Source organism: Carcharodon carcharias, chromosome 19, assembly GCF_017639515.1.
Source record: "Carcharodon carcharias isolate sCarCar2 chromosome 19, sCarCar2.pri, whole genome shotgun sequence".
NCBI lineage: Eukaryota > Metazoa > Chordata > Chondrichthyes > Lamniformes > Lamnidae > Carcharodon > Carcharodon carcharias.
The window spans coordinates 40,848,839-40,870,574 of record NC_054485.1 but is presented as its reverse complement, the minus strand read 5'-3'; the positions used below and the strand labels follow the sequence as shown (position 1 = coordinate 40,870,574).

General features: G+C 41.4%; 1 protein-coding gene across 1 annotated transcript in view; it reads left to right on the top strand.

The window, feature by feature from the left end:
- Nucleotides 1–21,736, top strand: part of csmd2 (CUB and Sushi multiple domains 2) — a 736,338-nt gene that overhangs the window by 447,009 nt on the left and 267,593 nt on the right. Inside the window, exons 28-29 of the mRNA XM_041212915.1 lie at nt 6,652–6,747; nt 15,736–15,939. Of these exons, the coding sequence (XP_041068849.1) occupies nt 6,652–6,747; nt 15,736–15,939 (300 nt within the window). The remainder of the gene's footprint in view (nt 1–6,651; nt 6,748–15,735; nt 15,940–21,736) is intronic.

The window sequence follows — 21,736 nt, the reverse complement described above, 5'->3', positions numbered from 1 at the left end:
GAGCAGGCATTTCTTCTAATGAAATATTGGGAAGAACAAAGCCATTGTCTTCAGTCCCCATCACAAACACTGTTCTATCCTTTTCCCTGGCAAATGCCTGAGGTCGAACTAGACTGTTCGCCAACTTAGCGACTGCCCAGTCACATGTCCATCACATCACCCAAACAACCTACTTCCACCTCCATAACATCGATTATCATCTTTACCTCAACTGCTGCTGAAACCTTCAGCCATGCCTTTGTTACCTATAGACATGACTGTTAACAAACTGTTGTCCAGCCTCTCTTCATCCATCCTTTATAAAGTTGAGGTGATCCAAAATTCTGCTGCCTATATCTTAATTCGCAGCAGGTCCCATGCACTCATCCATCACCACTGTGCTCACTGACTTATATTAGCTCCTCTTCCAGCAATGCCTCAATTTTAAAATTCTCATACTTGTTTTCAAATCCCTGTATGGCCTCACCATATCTATCTGTGTAATTTCCTTCAGTCTTACAATGCTCCAAGATCCCTGTGCTTATCAATTCTGGCCTCTTCTGCATCCCCTATTTTAATCACTTCAACATTGGCGGCCACACATTCTGCTAGGTGCTGAGCTAAGGAATTCCCTCCGTAAGCTTCTGTCTCTGTTTCTCAACCCCACTTCCTAAAAGACACTCCTTAAAATCTACCTCTTTGACCAAACTTTTGGTCTTCTCTCCTCATAGCTGCTGATGTGGTTCAGCATTGGATTTTATTTGCTAACACTTTTGTGAAGCACCTTGCAACATTTTACCGTGTTAAAAGTGCTACATAAATGCAAATGTAAGTCAAAAAAACGCACAATGCAATTTTCAATGCACTACAGTCTATTCCTTAATCAAATTTATTCCAGATAGATGAGACAGTGTGCTTCCTCTGCTGTGTTACTCCATCCTGATAAATGCTGTAGGGTTGAACCCTGGCATTCCCTACTGTTTTTTGCCCCAGTTGGCTGTGTGGACCAGAAGTTCAGAAAGCCCACCCAGTGCCACCTTTTGTTGACACTGGGATTCTTCAGGATGAGCAATTAGGGTAGTTTTTCTACTCAAAGGGCCCAGCTGCTGGCATCTTTGGTGAAAGCCCTTGGGCAACCAATGCTACTATGGGTAGTTGCCGAGTCCTGCTTGCCAGCAATAATTGAGGATTTCTGATCTTCAGTTCAATCTATTTTCCAAGAGTAAATATCAGTGTACTGAGGTACAGGAAACAAATACATGATCCACTTATCCAAGTTATTTGACATATTGGACCCAAATTCAACTATACACAATAAATAGGTCAGTTTTAAGCAAGTTCATTCTGCAGACATCTAAACAAGGAAATCTGGCTCAGCTGGATACATCTGCTAACCTAGGAAACTAGCAAAAGCTGATCAATAGCTTCACAAAGGCTGACACAATCCGAAAAGCCAATGACTTAAAAACTGCCCTGAATATAGTTCTGTGTCACACGAAGATAAGGAGTTAGACAGAGTACACTGGGACAACAGCTTGCCACAAACTAAGCTGCAGATTCTTACACAGTCCATCACTTTTATTTCAATTCACAGAATCACAATTTTGCAGCAAATGTAAAAATACCTGAAGAGGAATGTGAGTGCTGAAGGCCTGAGATTTATTCTCCATGACTCTGTCCCACTTTTCTCAGAGCATTTTGATTATCTGATTCGGTGCAAGTATTGGCACTTTGGAGCCTAGCATAATTCTAAATTTTAAACTATATGCGATATTTTATTTAACACATTATTATTCATTACTGCCCCACATGTTAGTTTACTTCTAGGCCCTAGGAGTTCTACAAAGGCAGTGGCCAGAATTGTCAAAACAAAGCCAGTTGATGCATTTCCAGCATAGAGCTTCTTCATTTAGTTCCAAATTGCAGTTTCGGCAGTATTTTGGAAACTAAATCGTAAACACATTGGCTGGACATGTCCCAAAAACTTCTTCAGAAGAATGAAAGAATCTGCTCATTTTTTTTTGCTCAAAATTGTAAACAATGAACAAGGGGAGAATTGATTCTAACTCTGCCCTTAACAGGTTCCAGTCCCACCTTTCAAATAATCTCATTGTTGATCCACTTAGGTAGAAAAAAAGAAAGGCAGAATATTTCTTAAATAGCGAGAGGTTGGGAAGTGTTGATGTCCAAAAAGACCTGGGTATCCCTATTCATGAATCACAAAGAACTAACATGCAGCAAGCAATTAGGAAGGCAAATGGTATGTTGGCCTTCATTGCAAGAGATTTGAGTGCAGGGATAAAGAAGGCTTGCTACAATTGTATAGAGCCTTGGTGATATTGCAGCTGGAGTATTGTGTACAGTTTTGGTCTCCTTATCTAAGGATGGATGCATTTGCCATTGATGGAGTGCAATGGAGGTTCAGCAGGCTTATCCCAGGGATGGCAGGATTGTCTTATGAGGAGAGATTGAGGAAACTGGGCCGGTATTCTCTAGAGTTTTGGAGAATCAGAGGTGATCTCATTGAAACTTACAAAATTCTTATAGGGAGTGATAAGACGTTTCCCCTGGCTGGTGAGTCTAGAACCAGGGGACACAGTCTCAGAATAAGGGGCAGGCCATTTAAGACTGAGATGTCAAGGAATTTCTTCAGTCAAAGGGTAAATTTTTGGAATTCTCTACCCCAGAGGGCTGTGAACACTCAGTCATTGAGTATGTCCAAGACAGAAATTGATAGGTTTCTGGATACTCATGACATCATGTGGGGATGTGGGAAAAATTGCGTAAGAAGTAGACGATCAGTCATGATCTGTTTAAATAGTGGAGCAGGCTTGACGGGCTGAATGGCCTACTCCTGCTCTATTTCCTATGTTTCTATACTGACATAATGTGAAAATAGTTGGCTTTCTAGGTGAATAACACAGGTTAATGGTTGGTACCTATAGCTCCACTGACAAATAAGGTATTATTTCCATTTCCTCCACTTGTCTACTATTTTGAAATCCCCTAATCCTTACAACCATAAAATTACTGTGGCTTGAAGCTTATACACTGCTCCTGAGCTAGGTGTGTCAGATGCTACATTTAGTGTAAAATATGGAAAGATGTTTAACTCTGCAGCATTGACAACCTTCATCTGGATGAATGCAAATTCCCAATGTATTTGCAAAAAGACTCGTCCTTTCTCTAGACATTGAAGATATCACGGCATGTGGTGATAGTACAGGAAAATAGCATTGAGGTAGAAGATCAGTCATGATCTAGTTGAATGTGGAGCAGGTTTGAGGGACCAAATGGCCTATTTCCTATGTTCATTCAAATGATTAATAACCTCCAAATGAGTTCTCCCATTAGTCTCAAAGGTTGACTATATTGCTGGGCAATCCCCAAAATCAAGTGTGTAAAATGAAAAGATCAAGAAAGGGAAAAGAATTAGTGGTCCTGTCCAATTGGAGAGTTGAGTCAATGTTAACTGGGGCTGATTTCACAGTAGTAATCTATCAGTCAGGTCTGCTGACTTTACTTTGTCCCTAGCATATTCTCCCTTTCTTGCAGTGTCAAAGATTAGGTATAGTTTTAACTTTGTTTGGGAATCAAGTAATCAGAGTCAAGTGAATGACAGACAATGACAATAGATTGGATTTCGAGGCTGCCAGTATTGCTTTCAAAAAGAAATTGCCTACATCAAGCAAGTTATTGACAGTGAGTGGAAGAAACAAAATGAATGAGAGTGTTGTAAGAACAGGATAAAAATGATACACATCAGAAACCAGCTTTGACTTTTTCATTTTATGAATTTAATTGTTTTAAGACCAGTAGAGGCACCATGACAAGTTATAGCCGATGATAACACGTGGTGAACAAAATGTTATCATTGCAGAAATATTGCATCCTGTTGGATTACTGAAAGACTTTTACGCAGCCCCAGTAAAATTATGTCCCTAGATCAATCAAGGGAGAACAGTAAAGGATTCTATCCTGTGAGGCAATCCTAATCATCAGTTGGTAGATGTATCTTCCAAAAGGCTAAGTGATGCTGCCAATCCCTAATTGTTTGTAAATGTTCAAAACTTCTGGTGGGAAGCAAGAGGGTGGGAAATGGGGCATATTTTGCTTACAGTTTTCCATCTGTGCTTGATTGTTTTGGATGAATCAGTGAATGTGTGTGTTGGAAATATAGAATGGAATTATGTCTGAGCTTTATGAGCTCTGTATTATACAATGAATTACCATTTTTGGTATATGTGAATGAAATTTCCAAGCTACTTGGGAATTAGAGTTTTTTTTTCAGTTGACCTCTACCTTCTCCCCATGCTAATGCTAAAAAAAAGGTTGAAATTGCAGGGCAGTAGATAAACTTTTAGTTCATTGGATGCTATTTGGTGGTTTGTGTCATTTGTTTATGATTCAGGAATCAGTCCCATTGTGTTGATCTTTGCATTTTTCAAATTTGAGTATTGCTGAAAGGAGAAACGTGCTTTCGCAGCTTTTTGCCTTGCACTCACCAAGACAGATTTGCAAGAATACCAAATCTGGAAGGGAACAACACTTTATATTGCATGAGAAGAGGGTGCTGATTGGTTGGCAGGTGGACTCTGATTGGCAGAGGCATTTCCATGGAGAATGCACCAAATGTCTCATCGATGTGTTGAAATATGTAAAGGATAGGAAGTTAGGGGTCGTACCATCAAAGATGCATTTCTTATGCGAGAAACGTACTACCCCTTGCATATTTCCGATACGGAGATGATACATTTGCTATATTTGTATCTGCAGACTGCGTGTAAAACTTTATCTTAGACACCATAATGGACTCCAGTGGGCACTCAAGTTCACGTTTGAAGTGCAGTAGTTAAATGAGCTCTGTTTCCTTAATATGCCAGCTGAGAAATCTGTCAATGGGTTCTATACTACTGTCTATCGCAAGTCTACATTCATTGGTCAATATACATGTTGGAATTCCTACAGTTCCACATGCTATAGGAATAGCCTTATCAGCAATGTCATAAATAGAGCCAAGCCATTTGCTCAAAGTGCAAGCTTGATGCCAAAATAGGGCTCATTAAAGTTATCATTAGCGATAATAGCTACAGCGATCAGATCATGCTGTCTGTATATCAAGCAAACTCATGAATGGGCCTGAAGCCATCAGTTTTGGTCCTGAAAAGTGTCCAGTCTACCTCAGATTACCCTGGAAGGGCAAGGTATCTCAAAACTTTGAGCATCAGGTGAAGCTAGCTGTTTCACGCCTCTACTATACAGTAGCAACATGAGTGGTATTCACCACTAACAGGATACCGCCATCAAGCCAAAAAGATGTTCTGCCTACCACACAAATGAGTAACATGGTGTATGAATTTCAGTGCAAGTGTGATGCCAGGTATTTAGGCTGTACGCCCCAACGACTGGTGGATCTTATCAACAGCAATTCCCTTCAGCTGTTCACAGCAGGCAAAGTACTGATTGTACTCAACCAGCCCATGTTTGCACAGCTCAAAGCATAATACAAACTTACGAACTTACGAAATGGGAGCAGAAGTAGGCCAATTCAGCCTGTCAAGCCTGCTTCGTCATTCAATAAGGTCATGGCTGATCTGTTTGTGTTTTGAGTTCCACATTCCCATCTACCCCCAATAACCTTTGATTCCCTTGTCTAACAAGAATCCATCTGCCTGTGCCTTAAAAATATTTAATGATCCCACCTCCACTGCCTCCTGATGCAGAGAGTTCCAAAGTCACACAAGCCTCTGAGAGAAAAAATTTCTCCTCATCTCTGTCTTATAAGGGTGGCCCCTAATTTTAAAACTCACACATCCACCTTTCCAAGATCGTTCAGAATCTTATACTCTTCAATCAAGTCACCCCTCGCTCTTCTTAACTCCAGTGGAAACAAGTTCAGTCAGTTCAGCCTTTCTTCATAAAACAGCCTGCTCATTCCAGATTTCAATCTAATAAACCTCCTCTGAACCACCTCCAATGTCTTTACATCCTTCCTTAAGTCAGGAGATTAAAACTGCACATAGTATTTGAGATGTGCATAACTGTAGATCTGTATAACTGAAGCATAACATCCTTACTTTTATGTTCAAATCCTCTCATAATAAAGGATAGTATCCATTAACCTTCTTAATTACATGCTGCACCTGCACATACTTAGTGTCCAGAATGAGATGTGCTTCTGCAATTGGACAACACTTACCAAACAATCCTGATTGTGCTAAAAATTATACTAAAAGAAAATTAAGTTTATCAGTTTGGCTTGCAGTGTGGCTCTCTTATGCATGCCAGAAGCTACATATATTCACATGCAGGGCAGATCTTGTCCACGTATTACGCCATTTTCAACTAAACAGAAGCTTGGGATCAGCCATTCACCATGGAAATGCCTTAACCAATCAGAGTTGACCTGCCAGAGTTGAATTTAAACAATAGTTTGGCAAATAGCTGTTCCCTGGTGCATTCTCCATGCCAACACCCCTACCAATCAGAATGCACTTGCTAACCAATCAGCACCCTCTTCTCATGCAGTATAAATTGTTGTTCCCTTTGAGATTTGTTATTCTTGCGAATCTATCCTGATGGGTACAACATGAAAAGCATCGACATCATGTCTCCTTTTACAAGTTCTGTGCTACCAAGTGACTTTTCAAATTCTTTCCTCTTTTACTGCAGGGGAATCTTTGCCACTAGCCACCTCCAATCAAGTTCTAATGAAGTTTAGTGCCAAGAGTCATGCAACAGCTAAAGGATTTCACTTTGTCTATCAAGGTAGGTTTTACGATTCACTCACTGAAGCATTTTGTTCAATAATATAATTCCTTGATTTAAAGCATAGTTTCCATGATCCAATCATCTTTGTTTTTGAAAATCAAAAAGGTATCTTCACAAGGACCAACTGGAAACTTCTGAAAGACTGTTAGTGCATTTATCAAAATCTATGGCCTTATCATCTAAGGTCAATGCAAATTGGGTATAATATGATTTAATGTTTTATAGTCTGGTTTGATTCCAGCATTATCTTTTCCTTCCATCTCTAGGCCTATTTATGTTTCTGAGCACCTCTCCAATTATTGGCCATTAGGGCACAAATGTTTCTTTGCAAGTATTTTGTAGATCAGGCAATGTGCTCTCTATCATCTCCTTACTAGCAAAATCTAAAATGTGTGTGTTTGTGTGTATCTATGTATTGATACAATATTGGGGTAGAGCTACACGTAATGAGCATCTCTAAGAAAGAATTGCCCTAAGAAAGTGGCGGTGAACCTTCTCGTTGACCTACTGCAGTTTATGTGAGAATGGTGTTAGGTAGGGAAGTTTCAGGAGTTTGACCCAACAACAATGGAAGAATAGTGGTATAAATGTAGAAAGGTATACAGCTTGGAGTAGAATTTGGGGGTCATGATGTTTGCATGATCTTGCTGCTGTCCATCATGGGGCTGGGAGGTGCAGCCAAAGTCAGCTTTGTGAGTTGTTGCAATTTATCTGACGGATGATACATTCTACAGCCACAGTGTCCCAGTAACGGAAAGGCTGGATATTGAGTTCAGTGACAAGGCTGCCGATCAAAGGATCTGCTGTATCATGCATGGTGACCAAGCTCTTGAGTTTTGTTCCACTTGTTCTCTTCCAGGGAATGAATTCTTTATTCTTCTCTTGATGATTTTCACATGTGGATCTTTTCCATCATTCATGGCTAAATGTTGAGTGCTAGCATACCTGGTGAATGCAAGGACTTAGCCAGCCAGCTCAGCTTTCTCATGCCTGCATTCTTCTAGCATGGGTGACTGGATAGTGAAAAGGATCAGGAAAGCAAGGCTAGCTTTCCTGTTCCTAAACCAAAAAGCACTTAGGCCACTGGGGGCAAATATCGTCACGCAACCTGAGAACAGCATAGACTAGAGAACAAGCCTGGGACTTGGCTGATTATTGCATACATTTGTTGAACCATTGTGAGAACCAAGGGTAGGGTACTTTACTAAAAATGAACAAAGAATATATAACTTACCAGATTTTGAGCTATGAAGTTACGTGACTTCTTTATTCAGCATCAGCATGCACACCTTTTCTAAATCTAAACATAAGCAGAATAAGGTGGATTGTGGCATATTGCAGACATTGAATACAACATCAAAAATAATATTCTGTGTGAGGTTTGACATCATATCGCAAAATATTGTGACCAATATTTTATTAAAAATTGAAAACTATTTCTCTTTTAGTTATAGCAGATAAATCTGTGAAATCGTCAATACAATGGGGGAGATAGTAATTTAGTGGTATTGTCACTGGACTAGTAATCGAGAGACCCAGGGTAATGCTGTGGGGGACATGGGTTCAAATCCAAACATGGCAGATGGTGGAATTTGAATTCAATAAAAATCTGGAAGTAAAAGTCTACTGATGACTCTGAAACCATTGAAAATTGTTGTAAAAACCCATCTGGTTCAGTAATGCCTGTTAGGGAAGGAAATCTGCAGTCCTCACCTGGTCTGGCCTACATGTGACTTCAGATTCACAGCAATGTGTTAACTCTTAAATGGCCTAGCAAGCCACTCAGCCATATCAAATCGCTACAGGAACATTGGATAGGGAATGAAACCTCCCAGTGACCTAGATCAACACCCTTGGATATGTCCTTTATCACTGGCAGAGATGGCAGTTGGGAGAGAGTTGCCCTAGGGGGCCTCAACGTCGACTCTGGCCCCCATGAAGTCTCATGGCATCAGGTCAAACATGGGCATGGAAACCTCCTGTTAATTACCACGTACCGCCACTCCTCAACTGATGAATCAGTACTCCTCCATGTTGAATACCACTTGGAGGAAGCCCTGAGGGCGTAAAGGGCACACAATGTACTCTGGATGGGGTATTTCAATGTCCATCACCAAGAGTGGTTTGGTAGTACCACCACAGACTGAGATGGCTGCTAGACTGGGTCTGCATCAAGTGGCGAGGGAACCAACAAGAGGGAGAAACATACTTACCCTCATCCTCATCCTCACCAACTTGACTGCCATTGATGCATCCATCCATGACAATATCAGTAAGAGTGACCGCCGCACAGTCCTTGTGGAGATGAATCTTCACATTAAGTATACTCTCCATCATGTTGTGTGTTACTGCCACCGTGCTAAATAGGATAGATTTCAGACAGATCTAGCAACTCAAGACTGGGCAACCATGAGGCACTGTGGACCATCAGCAACAGCAGAATTGCACCCAACCACAATCAGTAACCTCATGGCCCGGCATGTCCCCCACTCTACCATTCCCACCAAGCCAGAGGATCAACTCTGGTTCAGTGAAGAGTGCAGGAAAGCATTCCAGGAGCAGCCCCAGGCATATCTAAAATGAGGTGTCAACCTGGCGAAGCTACAGCACTTGCATGTCAAAAAGCAGAAGCAGCAAGTGATTGACAAAGCTAAGCAATTCCACATCCAACGGATCAGGCCTAAGTTCTGCAGTCCTGCCATCCAGTTGTGAATGGTGGTGGAGAATTAAACAACTCACTGGAGAAGGAGTCTCCACAAATATCCCCAACCTCAATGATGGGGGAGCCCAGCACATCAGTGCAAAAGATTAGGGTGAAGCATTTGCAAAAATCTTCAGCCAGAAGTGCTGAGTGAACAATTCATCTTGGCCTGTTCCAGAGGTCCCCAGCATCACAGGTGCCAGTTTTCAGCCAATTCGATTCACTCTAAATGATATCAAGAAATGCTGATGAACTGGATAATGCAAAAGCTTTGGGCCCTGACAATGTTCCGGCAATAGCACTGAAGACTCGTGCTCCAGAACTTGGTGTGCCCCTAGCCAAGCTGTCCCAGTACTGCTACAACACTGGCATCTACTTGGCCATGTGCAAAGTTGGCCTACTCTCGGTAGGAGATATCAACAGTTATATCAAGTGGCACTTGCCTAGCAATAACCTGCTCACTGACGCTCAATTTGGGTTTAACTAGGGTTACTCAGTACCTGACCTCATTACAGCCTTGGTTCAAGCATGGATAAGGGAGCTGAACTCCAGAGCTGAAGTCAAGTGATTGCCACTGATATCAAGGCAGCAATTGACCAAGTGTGGGGTCAAGGAGCCCCAGCATGACTGGAGTCAATGGGAATCAGGGGGAAAACTCTCCACTGGCTGGAGTCATACCTAGCACAAAGGAAGATGGTTGTGGTTGTTGGAGGTCAATCATCTCAGCTCCAGGACATCACTGCAGGAGTTCCTCAGGGTAGTGTCCTTGGCCCAATATCTTCAGCTGCTTCATCAATGTCCTTCCTTGCACCATAAGGTCAGAAGTGGGGATGTTCGCTGATGATTGCACAATGTTCAACACTATTCACACTTCTCAGATACTGAAGCAGTCCATGTTCAAATGCAGTGAGACCTGGACAATATCCATGTTTGGGTTGACAAGTGGCAAGTAACATTCGCACCACATAAGTGTCAGGCAATGACCATCTCCAACAAGAGAGAACCCCTTGATGTTCAATGGCATTACCATCACTGAATTCCCCATTATCAGCATCCTGGGGGTTACTATTGACCAGAAACTGAACTGGACTAGCCATATAAGTACTGACTATAAGAGCAGGTCAAAGGCTTGGATCCTATGGCAAGTAACTCACCTCCTGAATACCCAAAGCCTGTCCGCCATCTACAAGGCCAAGTCAGAATCTGATTGAATGCTTTCCACTTGTCTGGATGAGTGCAGCTCTAACAACATTCAAGAAGCTAAACACCATCTAGGACAAAGCAGCCCGCTTGATTGGCACCCCATGCACAAACATTCACTCCCTTCACCATCAATGCACAGTGGTAGCAGTATGTACCATCTACGAGATGCACTGTTGGAACTCACCAAGGATCCTTAGGCAGCACCTTCCAAACCCACAACTGCTACCACCTAGAAGGACAAGGGCAGCAGATACTTGGGAAAACCACCACCTGGTTCCCCTCCAAGTCACCCACCATCCTGACTTGGAACTATAACGCTGTTCCTTTACTGTTGCTGGGTCAAAATCCTGGAACTTCCTCCCTTACAGCACTATGGGTGTACCTACACCACAGGGACTGCAGCAGTTCAAGAAGGCAGCTCACCACCACCTTCTCAAGGGCAATTAGGGACAGGCAATTAATGCTGGCCTAGCCAGCGACACCCACATCCCATGAATGAATAAAAAAATTACAAGGGCAAGTAAGGAACTGAGTTTGCATCTGTCTAGACATAAAATACAAATCAGTAGATTGTATTTAATTGTATAAGGTGTTGGTCAGACTGACCCATTCTGTGGTGTTGTTTGCAAATCCTTTCTCTGAAACTGAGGATATTACCCTTGAGAGAATACAGTAACTAACAATAAAGCTGTTTTGTAGTATCAGGAATTAAGTTATGAGAAAGGTTTCCGAAGTTGAACTCGTTTTCTTTGAGGTGATCAAAGGGAAGTCTTTAGTTATTTAAGAGAAAGAAACAGAGTCGGGCAAACACATTTTACTTGAGGGTGGAATAATTTCTCAGGAAGGGCCAGGGAAGCAGTGATTATAAGTGAGCTCTGGAGGCATGTGGATTTGTTTCCAGAGATAATGGAAGCAGTGATAAATGAAAAAGATGGAAAATTGCTGGCTGAGGTCTAATGATTCCTCAACAATTCTCATCTTTTCTTTTTGCCAAGAAAACTGGCTGAATGATTGCAGAAATCCAATCTCAGTGCAGCTGTAAAACATCCCTTCAGTGGTTTATAATGTCATGTCAGCTCCCAGATTTGATTACCATTGTGATGTTCACCAGCAGCTGACCAACCAATTTCCATTCCTCAGAGAAAAATGTTTGGTTTAGTGATCTGATAATGTTGGAATAGGCTGAAAGTCACAGCCTATTCCGTCAGTGTATTACTCCAGAAAAAAAGTTGGGAACATTTTTCATTTTGCCCTGTGGATAGTATTCCAATTGAGGGCTTCTGATGTTGTTCTATTCTCCAGATTATACTCATTTGTAACCTGAGGCTTGATGAGATTGCATTACCATTTGCATATTATTTATCTGTTATGGTGTTGCCATTTGCACCAGTCAAGTTAAGAGATTGGGGGATCTGGTGTCCTGGAACATGAATCACAACACGTTAGTATGCAGATACAGCAAGTGACTAGGAAGACAAATGGAATGTTGCCATTTATTGCAAGGAGAATTAAGTATAAAAGTAGGGAAGTTTTACTGCAGCTGTAGAGAGCTTTGATGAGACCACATCTGGAGTACTGTTTACAGTTTTGTTCTCTTTATTTAGAAATTGTGTTAGAAGCAGTTCAGAGAAGGTTCACTTGGCTCATTCCTGGGGTGAAGGGCTTATCTTGTGGAGAAAGATTGAACAGGTTGGGCCTTTTCCCATTGGAGTTTTGAAGAATGAGAGGTGATCTTCCTGAAAAATATAAGATCCTGAGGGGACTTGATAGAGTGGATAAAGGACAATGTGGGAGACTAGAACTACGGGTCACAGTTTGAAAATAAGAGATCTACCTTTTATGATGGACGTGAGGAAAATTGTTTTCTCTTAGAAGGTCTGTGGAATTCTCTTCCCCTTAATGCAGTGGAGGCTAGATCATTGAATTTATTCAAGACTGCATTAGATAGATATTTGATCGACAAGGGAGTCAAGGGTTATGGGACCAGACAGGAAGGTGGAGTTGAGACCACAAGCAGATCAGCTATGATCCTATTGAGTGGTGGAGCAGGCTCAAAGGGCTGAATGGCCTACTCTGTTCTTAAGTCCTATGTTCCTGTGGGATGTCAGTAATAGAAAATGCTGGAAATACTTAGCAGTTTTGGCAGCATCATTGGAGGAAGAAACAGAGTTAACATTTCAGATAGATGACTTTTTGTCAGAACTGGAAACAGCCAGAGATTGAACAGGTTTTAAGCAAGTGTAGAGGTGGGGAAAGGCGGAGGAAATGTAGAAAAAATGGGAAGGCCTGTGATAGAGTGGAAGGCAGGAGTGATTACATGACAAAAGGGATAATGGTAAAAGGAGAAAAGAGATTGCAGTGGGACAAGTAAAGAAACAAAAAAATGTATCTGGATGAGGTCTCATGGGAAGGGGAGGGGTTATTGGGGGTGAATGAGGTGTGATGCAGGGCAGCACAGAGGTAATGGGCCTTTTGGAGTGCTGAAGCAGAGAAGATGTGTTTAGTGGTGAGATTACACTGGAGATAGCAGAAATGGCCTGTCGAATGTGGAGGCTGGTGGGGTCGAAGGTGAGGATACGGGAAACCCTCTCACGATTCTGTGAGGGAGAGACAATGGTGCAAGCAGATGTTTGGCAAATGGAATGGACACAATAAAATGCCTATTCTTCTCTGCATTGGGGAGGCTGAACACAAATTGTGTGACTGCTTTGTAGAAGCATAAGTTGTTGCAAGTGTAACCCCATGCTTCCAGTTGCCTGCCATTTTAATTCTCCCACTCTGGCCTTTCTGTCCTTGGCCTCCTACATTTTTCAGTGAAGCTCAACCTAAGGTTGAGGAACAGCGTCTTGCCTTTCAATTAGGCACTTTATGGTCTTCTGAGCTCAGCATAGAGTTCAACAATTTCAGATCATAACCTCTGCCCCCATTTTTTCAGACAGAAAATATAAATAATGATTCTTTTTCCAATTCAAAACCCCTCACAACCCTTTTTTTTTGGTTTCTTTACATGTCCTGTTGCCTTTTGCCTGACTTGATTCGTCCCTATTATCATTTTCCTGCATTCCAGCTTGCCATAGAGCCTTCCAACTTATTCTTTCCCCTTCCCTCCTTTCCCTGCTGTTGTTACCTCCTTTTCTGACATTACATTTCTGACATTTGCCATTTCTGGCAAAAGGTCATCAAGCTAATACATTCGCCCTATTTTTCTCCCTTCTCTCCACAAATGCTGCCAGACCTGCTGAGTGTTTCCAGAATTTTCTGCTTTTATTTCAGATTTTCAGCATCCACGGTATTTTGCTTCTGTATTTGTGTGAGGGAAGCCAGTGCTCAGAAATGGAACTTTTCTGGAGTCATGTCAAATGCTTCCAACAATAACTGTTATTGTGCATAGCTATGTTCTTGCCCAGTCATCACTGGGCTGTCAAGGACAAAATAACATATCCAATAATAGTACTATATGACAGGAGAAAATTAAAGATTGATCTGCTGGAACTGGTCATTTGCTTAACAGAGCCAGCTATTTTGTAGTATGAGTTCTACCTCTGAAGTGTATGGTAGCACCTGAAAGGCATAGAACAATGGATAAAAAATGTAAGAAAAGATGTGATAAATGGGTAGAATGGAGTTTATTGTGTAAAAATAAAATAAAAGTTAAAATAATAAGCATAAATAGAGAGAATGGGAAAGAGGGAGCAGTAATATAAATTGCAGGGCAGGTTTTGACTTGTGGGTGGCCAGTTAGCAGAGCGCACTGGCCAGTCATCCTTTCTAGTGATGAAAAGGCCTCTGCAATCTTGAACCCATGCCTTTTTTTAACCCAAATTTAATTGAGCAGCTCACTAGTTTAGGGCCATAAAATGTTTGAGCACGAGGCCATCAAGGCCGAGGTGAAGGCTGATCTCAGGCTATTTGTCATCTGTAGTATTTTTCTATGGCCCTGTGATGTGCTTATGCTTTTCCTGTGCACCATGGGGCCCACTCTGACCAGTTCTTTCCAAAATACCAATTATAGTCAGGTGTATGCTTGAGGACATCGATTTGCATTATAAATACTGCCTGATTTGGGGACACTTCAGCCACTCAGCAATAGGCATGGAGGATTTTGCCACTGCCACAACAGCAGTAAAAGTTTCATCAGTTATTCCCCCCCCCCCCCCATTTTCAGGCACGACTGACCTATTTTAGCCAGGTGTGGGTGGTGTTGGTGGTGGTTTGTTTGGCGAGAGGATGCTGCGGGGGCTCAAAATTTAGCACTCTGCTTTTCATTAGATTTCCTTTAAAGTTTTGGCAGCTTAGGTTCCAAGTAGCTTTATCATTTGCATTAATGTTTGCTTCAAAGTCACAATGTATAATCTGAAAATTTAAAACTGAGTACAGTTTCAAAGGAACTGTTGGCAGTTATAAAAGTTTAATCGAACAGGGAAAAATGTCATTTATTCTGCCCCATCAATGTCTCCTGCACTCTCAGTTTCTAGACAGCACCTCTGACTGTCCCCGTTTTCCATTTGATCATCCTCACCAATGTTTGGCTTTCTGTTTGAGGTTGACACATACTGATTTATGCTGAACTATGGACCATTTTCTGCAGTAGATTGATACTCACCAGGAAACTAGGCCAAGACTGCTAAAACTCACTTCATTTAAAATCCTTAAAGTTGGTAGAGCTTTAATCTAAAATGGACTTGAGTCCAAGCTCCCAAATGAGAAAAAACAATTTTCAAAGCCAGCATGATTTCAATTACACATTAGCTATTTTTTTTATGTTAAATTATCCTGCTTCTGCACGTGTACGTGCATGCATGCAACCACACACGCATATACTTCTTTCTGTATTTGGAAACTCATTTGAATTCAGGGTTTTTATTCCAGGCGATTTTTATGGAAATCTCAAAAACAAATTATTGATAAAAATAAACAATGTTTAGGTAACTCATTTACATATAAATAGCTTGTCATTTCTTTTGAAAAGTATTTTTTTACCTGTGTTTTCCAGTTTGAACCTTAAACCCTCCCCTTCAGTGTCTGCTTGGTGACTATAAATCAAGAATTGAATTTGAGTTATTCCATTGATCAATTCACAGCTGTTCCCCGGACAAGCGCCACGCAATGTAGCTCTGTACCAGAGCCAAGATACGGCAGAAGAATTGGAAATGACTTTGCTGTAGGGGCCATTATCCGCTTTGAGTGCAGCCTAGGTTACGCTCTCCAAGGTTCCAAGAACATAGAATGCCTTGCCGTACCTGACGCCTTGGCACAGTGGAATGACTCAATACCAAGCTGTTCGGGTAAGTGCACCAAATCTTTAAGACTGCTTAAACCTTGGCATGTAATACCTTTCAGCAGTGACTAAACTTGACAAAAGTGGCCAAGGCCAACCAATGGAAGTCTTGCTGACTTGCACAAAGTTGTCACAAAGTGACTATTAGGTTATTAACTCATGAGTTTAATTCTGGTGACTAAAAGCTCTGAAATTCCTGGGGATGGAGAGGACAGAAAGCCTGATTTCATGGGCAGCACTGCTGAATTGTTGTTGCAGGTGTACTCTGCCTATCCCAAAAAAGAAGTGGCCCTGTCACGTCCGTATTTGGGGTGGAGTCCCAGGCTTTGGGTTAGGGTGGACCATGTTTCTGATCCACTTGCAGGCTCCAAGTGGGCCTCAGTAATTTTAAGACCCATGTGAATAAACTGAAGATTCAGCGAATTCTCCAACTTGAGTAATACCTATTTCTACTGATTAATTGTTCAGGAATAACACTTTTGATCCATCTGTAGCTCACTGAGTCTATCCAATAAGGAGCTGAGATGTATAGATCAAGAAAGGGCCTGGCTTAATCTGCAGTCCCTACTGAATTAGCTAACCCCAGCCAGAGTAGCAGCAGGGGTGCTACATTTACCTTCATTGTAGAAAATCATCCAGCTTTCCTACTATAATTGCTATCCATTGACCCTCTAGTTGTGCAAATGTGTGGACATTAATTGAGGCTGGGATTGAACTCAGCAGTTACAACCTGTGCAGTCAAATAGTTACATTAATATCAACAACTTGGATTGGGTACCGGAGAGCAGCCAGAATCTGTTGGATTAAACCTTAATAATTGTATTTTAGCAATAGTACCTCAGTAACTAGTTGACAATTCTGAAAGGTTGTTGTAGTAATTACGGTTTTATTTATTGTGTAATGTACCGTTAAGAATAATACTTATTAAGGAAGATCACATGATGTATAGTAACCAATAGGAGAATAGCATGGGTGACCTCCATGGTCAGTGTAGAGATAGAGTTGGAGTTGAAAGCACACGTCGAGTTGGTGCTGACTATATTGTAAATAAAATTACTGTTTCCATCCAAGAAGCGTCTGCACTCTCACTAATAGTGCAACTTGGCCACTGGCAAAAAGGATAAAACAAGATTGAACAGAAAAAATCAAGTTAGAAAGAAATGAGCACTGTACCTCACCTAATGATTGTATCAGGCAAGCTCCGTTAGAATTGAAGAAGTTATCCTCTCGCAAAATGCCACAATTTGGGAGAATTGATCCTTTTGAAGCAGCCACAGATGATTGGTATCAATGTATAGAACGCCTCACGTTCTTTTTTCAAGTGAACGGTATTACGGGGGAAGAGGAGAGGTGAGCGATCCACTTCAATACTTGTGGGAGCAAAACCTATGGTATGATTTGAAGTTTGACGGCACCCAGTGCCCCAGATTTGAAGAATTTTGATGAATTGGTGGACCTCGTGAAGGGTCACTTTCAACCCAAGCCCTCAGTCAGGATGCAGAGGTTCAAGTTTAATTCGCAAAATAGAGCCCTGAGTGAAACAATTGCATGTCATATGGCAAATTTGAAGCAGCTGATGGAACATTGTGAGTTCGGTACAACTCTGAATGACATGATCAGAGATCGTTTAGTGTGTGGTGTGAAGGAGGACACTATTCAGAAAAAGATTATTGTCCGAAGTGAATCTGGATTTCAAGAAGGCGCTGGAGATAGTGCTGGTCATGAAAAGCGCTTTAAGAGATTCACAAGCAATACAGGGTGCGCAAAATGGCACCATCCTCCACATCGGATGAGAAACCTCAACCAAAAATGACACGGAAATGCTAGACTCTGCCAAGAAGTGGGAAACAGCCCCCGCTAGCCGAAGAATAAAGAAAAATAATTTAGCAGTGAAATCAAAAAATAATTTTGATAGGGGTGGAAACAATCAGTCTTTTAGTGATTAGCAGTTTAAAAAAAATCGAATGCTACTATTGTCATGGAAATGGACATATGATGACGCAGTGCAGGGAAAGATTCAAGTAAACAAAAGAAGAAGCCCAATGAAATCTACAATGTAGAAGAGCCTGAAATAACAAATTCTGACATTTAATCGTTGTTTAATCTGAAAGTTTGAAAGACAGAACCAATATTTGTCACAGTGAAAGTAAATGGCAAACCTGTTAAAATGGAAGTAGACACGGGAGCTTCCACTACAGTAATTGGGGAACATACCTTCAGATATTGAATTATGGTGAGCATCCATTAAGTTTGGAATGAACAGCGGCCAAACTAAAAATGTATACAAGTGAAGACATTCAAGTAAAAGGCATAAGCAGAGTAACTGCCAACTATGGAAGCTAATTGGCAAAGCTTCTGGTGTTAGTATTGAGAGACAGAGGACCAAGCCTTCTTGGGTGAAATTGGCTAAGAGAAACAATCTTGATTGGCCACTGAGATTCCAAAAGGAAGCTGGAAGCATTCCTGTTTTGAAAAAGGAATGTGTAAGGACTCAATGACCTGAAGAAATGCAGGCTGCCTTAAGCCAAAACCTGGAAGAACAGCAGAAGGAACTTGAAGAGACCCTGTTTGATGACAGAGTTCGAGACGAGGTGAGAAATCTTCGAAGGGAAAAAAAGAATCTACTGAAAGACCTTCACACACTATAAGATTCCCCCAGGTCGTGGTTTGTACCTCTGGAAAAGCATGAAGAGAAACAGAAATAATTGAGCACTTCTCTGAACAAGCTGAAAAATAAGGTGGCAGAGAAGACACAACAATGTTCAATTTTCCAGGAAGCAGCAAACAAATACAAAAAAGAGATGGAAGAGCTGAAGAATCAGCTAAGTGAAGCCAAAGAGGCTTTGGAAGCAAAAGTTGCAGAATTTTTGAAGAAGCAGACAGATAATGAAATTTTGGGAGACTCATCCACTGAGCTCAGACAAGTTGAGTTTTCATCTGAGAGAATGCTGTGCTAGAAAGAAGAAAGCACATAGATAGAAGATACAGAAATATTAATAGGGCCTTAATTCTGGCACCCTACAAATTACATTTTCGTACATAGGCCTGGCAATCAAATTGCAAACACAAACACCCTTAGTCGTTTGCCTTTACAAGAAAATGATGAACATGTCCCAGTTCCACAGGAACTTGTCTTATTGCTAAATTGCTTAGATTCCTCGCCAGTATGTGCTCTACAGAGTAGAGGCTGGACAAGTCGGGACCAAGTCCAAACTCAAGTTCAAAAACGAATGCTGCGTGGTTGGTCTCAGAAGCCCATATCAGAAGAAATGAAACCATACTTTAGCAGAAGACATGAAATAACCAGCCAGGATGGCATCCTATTGTGGGGTGCATGAGCGATAGTTCCTCCAAAGGGAAGGGAGCCACTTTTAATTGAACTATACAGTGCCCATCCAGGAATTTCCCGAATGAAGACCATAGCACACAGCTATCTATAGTGGCCGGTGATGGATGGCGAAATAGAGACTTTAATAAAGCACTGTGTGCAATTTAAGCAACTGCAAAAGTTTACAGTGACAGTTCTATTGCACTCATGTGGCCAGATTGACTCCTGGTGCGGTTACATATTGACTACATTGGACCTTGCCGGGGAACAATGTTTTTGCTCATTGTCAATGCCCATTCAAAACGGTCGGATGTACATGAGGTGAAACCACCAATGTTGGCCTCTACAATTCAGAAACTACGTCAGAGTTTTACCACTCATGTACTACCAGAAGTAGTTGTTTCCGATGATGGCATGGCATTTACAAATGCTGAGTTAAATAGGTTTATCAGCCTCAACGGTATCACTCATGTGAAACTGCACCATACCACCCTTCTTCAAACAGACTGGCCAAAATGGTGGTTCAAACGTTCAAAGCAGGCATGAAAAAGCTAACTGGTGATTCCTTGGCAACCAAGCTAGCTCATTTGCATTTTCATTGCAAGACTACCCCTCACTCAACAATAGGTGCCACCTCTGCGGAGTTATTGTTGAAATGCTGTCTCTCGACGAGATTGAGCTTAATAATGCCGAATTTAGAGGGGAAGGTGGAAAGGAGTCAGGGAAGCCAGAAAACTAGACACAACTGGCATAGCCGAGAGAGGAAATTTACTGTGGGAGAGTATATACGAGAAACTTCAAGGAAGGACCAAAGTGGTTACCAGGTGAAATAATTGCAGTGACTGCACCTCCATCTTACCACGTGGAGGTGGAAGGCCGGATCATCTGTAAACATGTGGACTGGTTAAGGAAGAGAGAGACAAATCATCAAGATATGGTTCCACCAGTGACTATGACCGGGTCTGCATTTCCTGTTGAGGATACTCAACCCAGGACTGACATGTCTGATGTTCCTGTGAGAGTTGAGAATACAGAACTGCCAGTGCCCACCAAAGCACCTGATGTTCAGGCAACTCTGGAAGAGGAGGTTCCTGATAAAGAACCTGAAGTTGTGGAGCTGCAACGTTCCACACATGCCAGGAAACCACCTGAAAGACTGAACTTGTAAATTCCTTACCCAGTGTAAATATTATATTGTCTTGAAAAATATGTACTTGTAAATATAATATGTATAGCCAAGTTAAAGGGGGAGGAATGTAATAGCTGTGGTTTTATTTACTGTGTAATGTACCTTTAAGAATAATACTTGTTAGGGAAGATCACATGATCTGTCATAACAACTAGGAGATTAGTGCAGGTTACCTTCACAGCTAGTGTAGGGATAGAGTTGGAGTTGAAAGCACACACGCAGTTGCTGCTGTGTATATTGTAAATAAACTTAATGTTTTCACCCAAGAAGTGTCTGCAGATCAACTCTATTATTAATAGTAAAACTTGGCCACCCTACAGCAGTTGTTGTGGGGTGGGGTTGTGGGGGAGTTGGAGGGGGGCGGTTAAAAATGCTAAGAAGAAGAAATAATTTAAAAGAAAAAAAATTGTTTTCTGCCTTTCCTCTCTTTTGCTCTCACAGCATCATTTGCTATCCCTTTCAGTAGAGATGCAGACGGTAGTCAACAGCCTTTTCCCAGGGCTATTCCTATACTAACTGCTCTGAGGTTTTGGCAACACAGCCTGAGTGGCTCTCGCTCACTCACTTTCTTTCCTCCCTCTGCAATTGTGGCTTTCAATGTGCATTCCCACACCTGACAGTTTGGCGTGATGGAACTCTGACATATTATGCCAGAGGACCAGTCATGTTGACTAATGCTTACAACTTGACAGCAAATTAATCATTACATTTCATTTTTGACTTTCGTTAGAATTTCTGGATCCCCAGTGTTTTCTCCAGACGTTGAGAAATCCCCAAAATATTTGTTTCATGATTTATCAGTCAGCGTCAGGTGGCAGAGCAAAACAAGTCAATTCCATTTAAAGGAACTAGATCACCAACTCCTCTTCTATTTGCAATATAATTAGCAGAAACTCTTTCAGAAAATAGTTCTGTTTATAATTTAACTACAGTAGCTGAAAATGTTTATCAAAGGAATAAAAACAAAGATAAAATTGCATTGCTGAAAATAAAGTGCCTCAAATCTTAACACTAACTATCGAGCGCCTTCAATACAAGTAGTTTGAATGAAATTCACAGAGGAGTCAGCCTATATAGAAACTACAAGAGAAAAATGGCAAGAGAGAACATTGAGAATTAATCAACAAAACTGTGGTTCTGCCAGGGGTTATATTTTCGTGTTGCGCTCATTCATTCTTGCCTGGTTGATTTTTTCTTTACTAAGCTGTTTTAGGGGCATATAGTGTCAACTCCACTGAGAAATGATGTCCAATGTAGTCACACTTATTCCTTTCAGACTGTGAATGG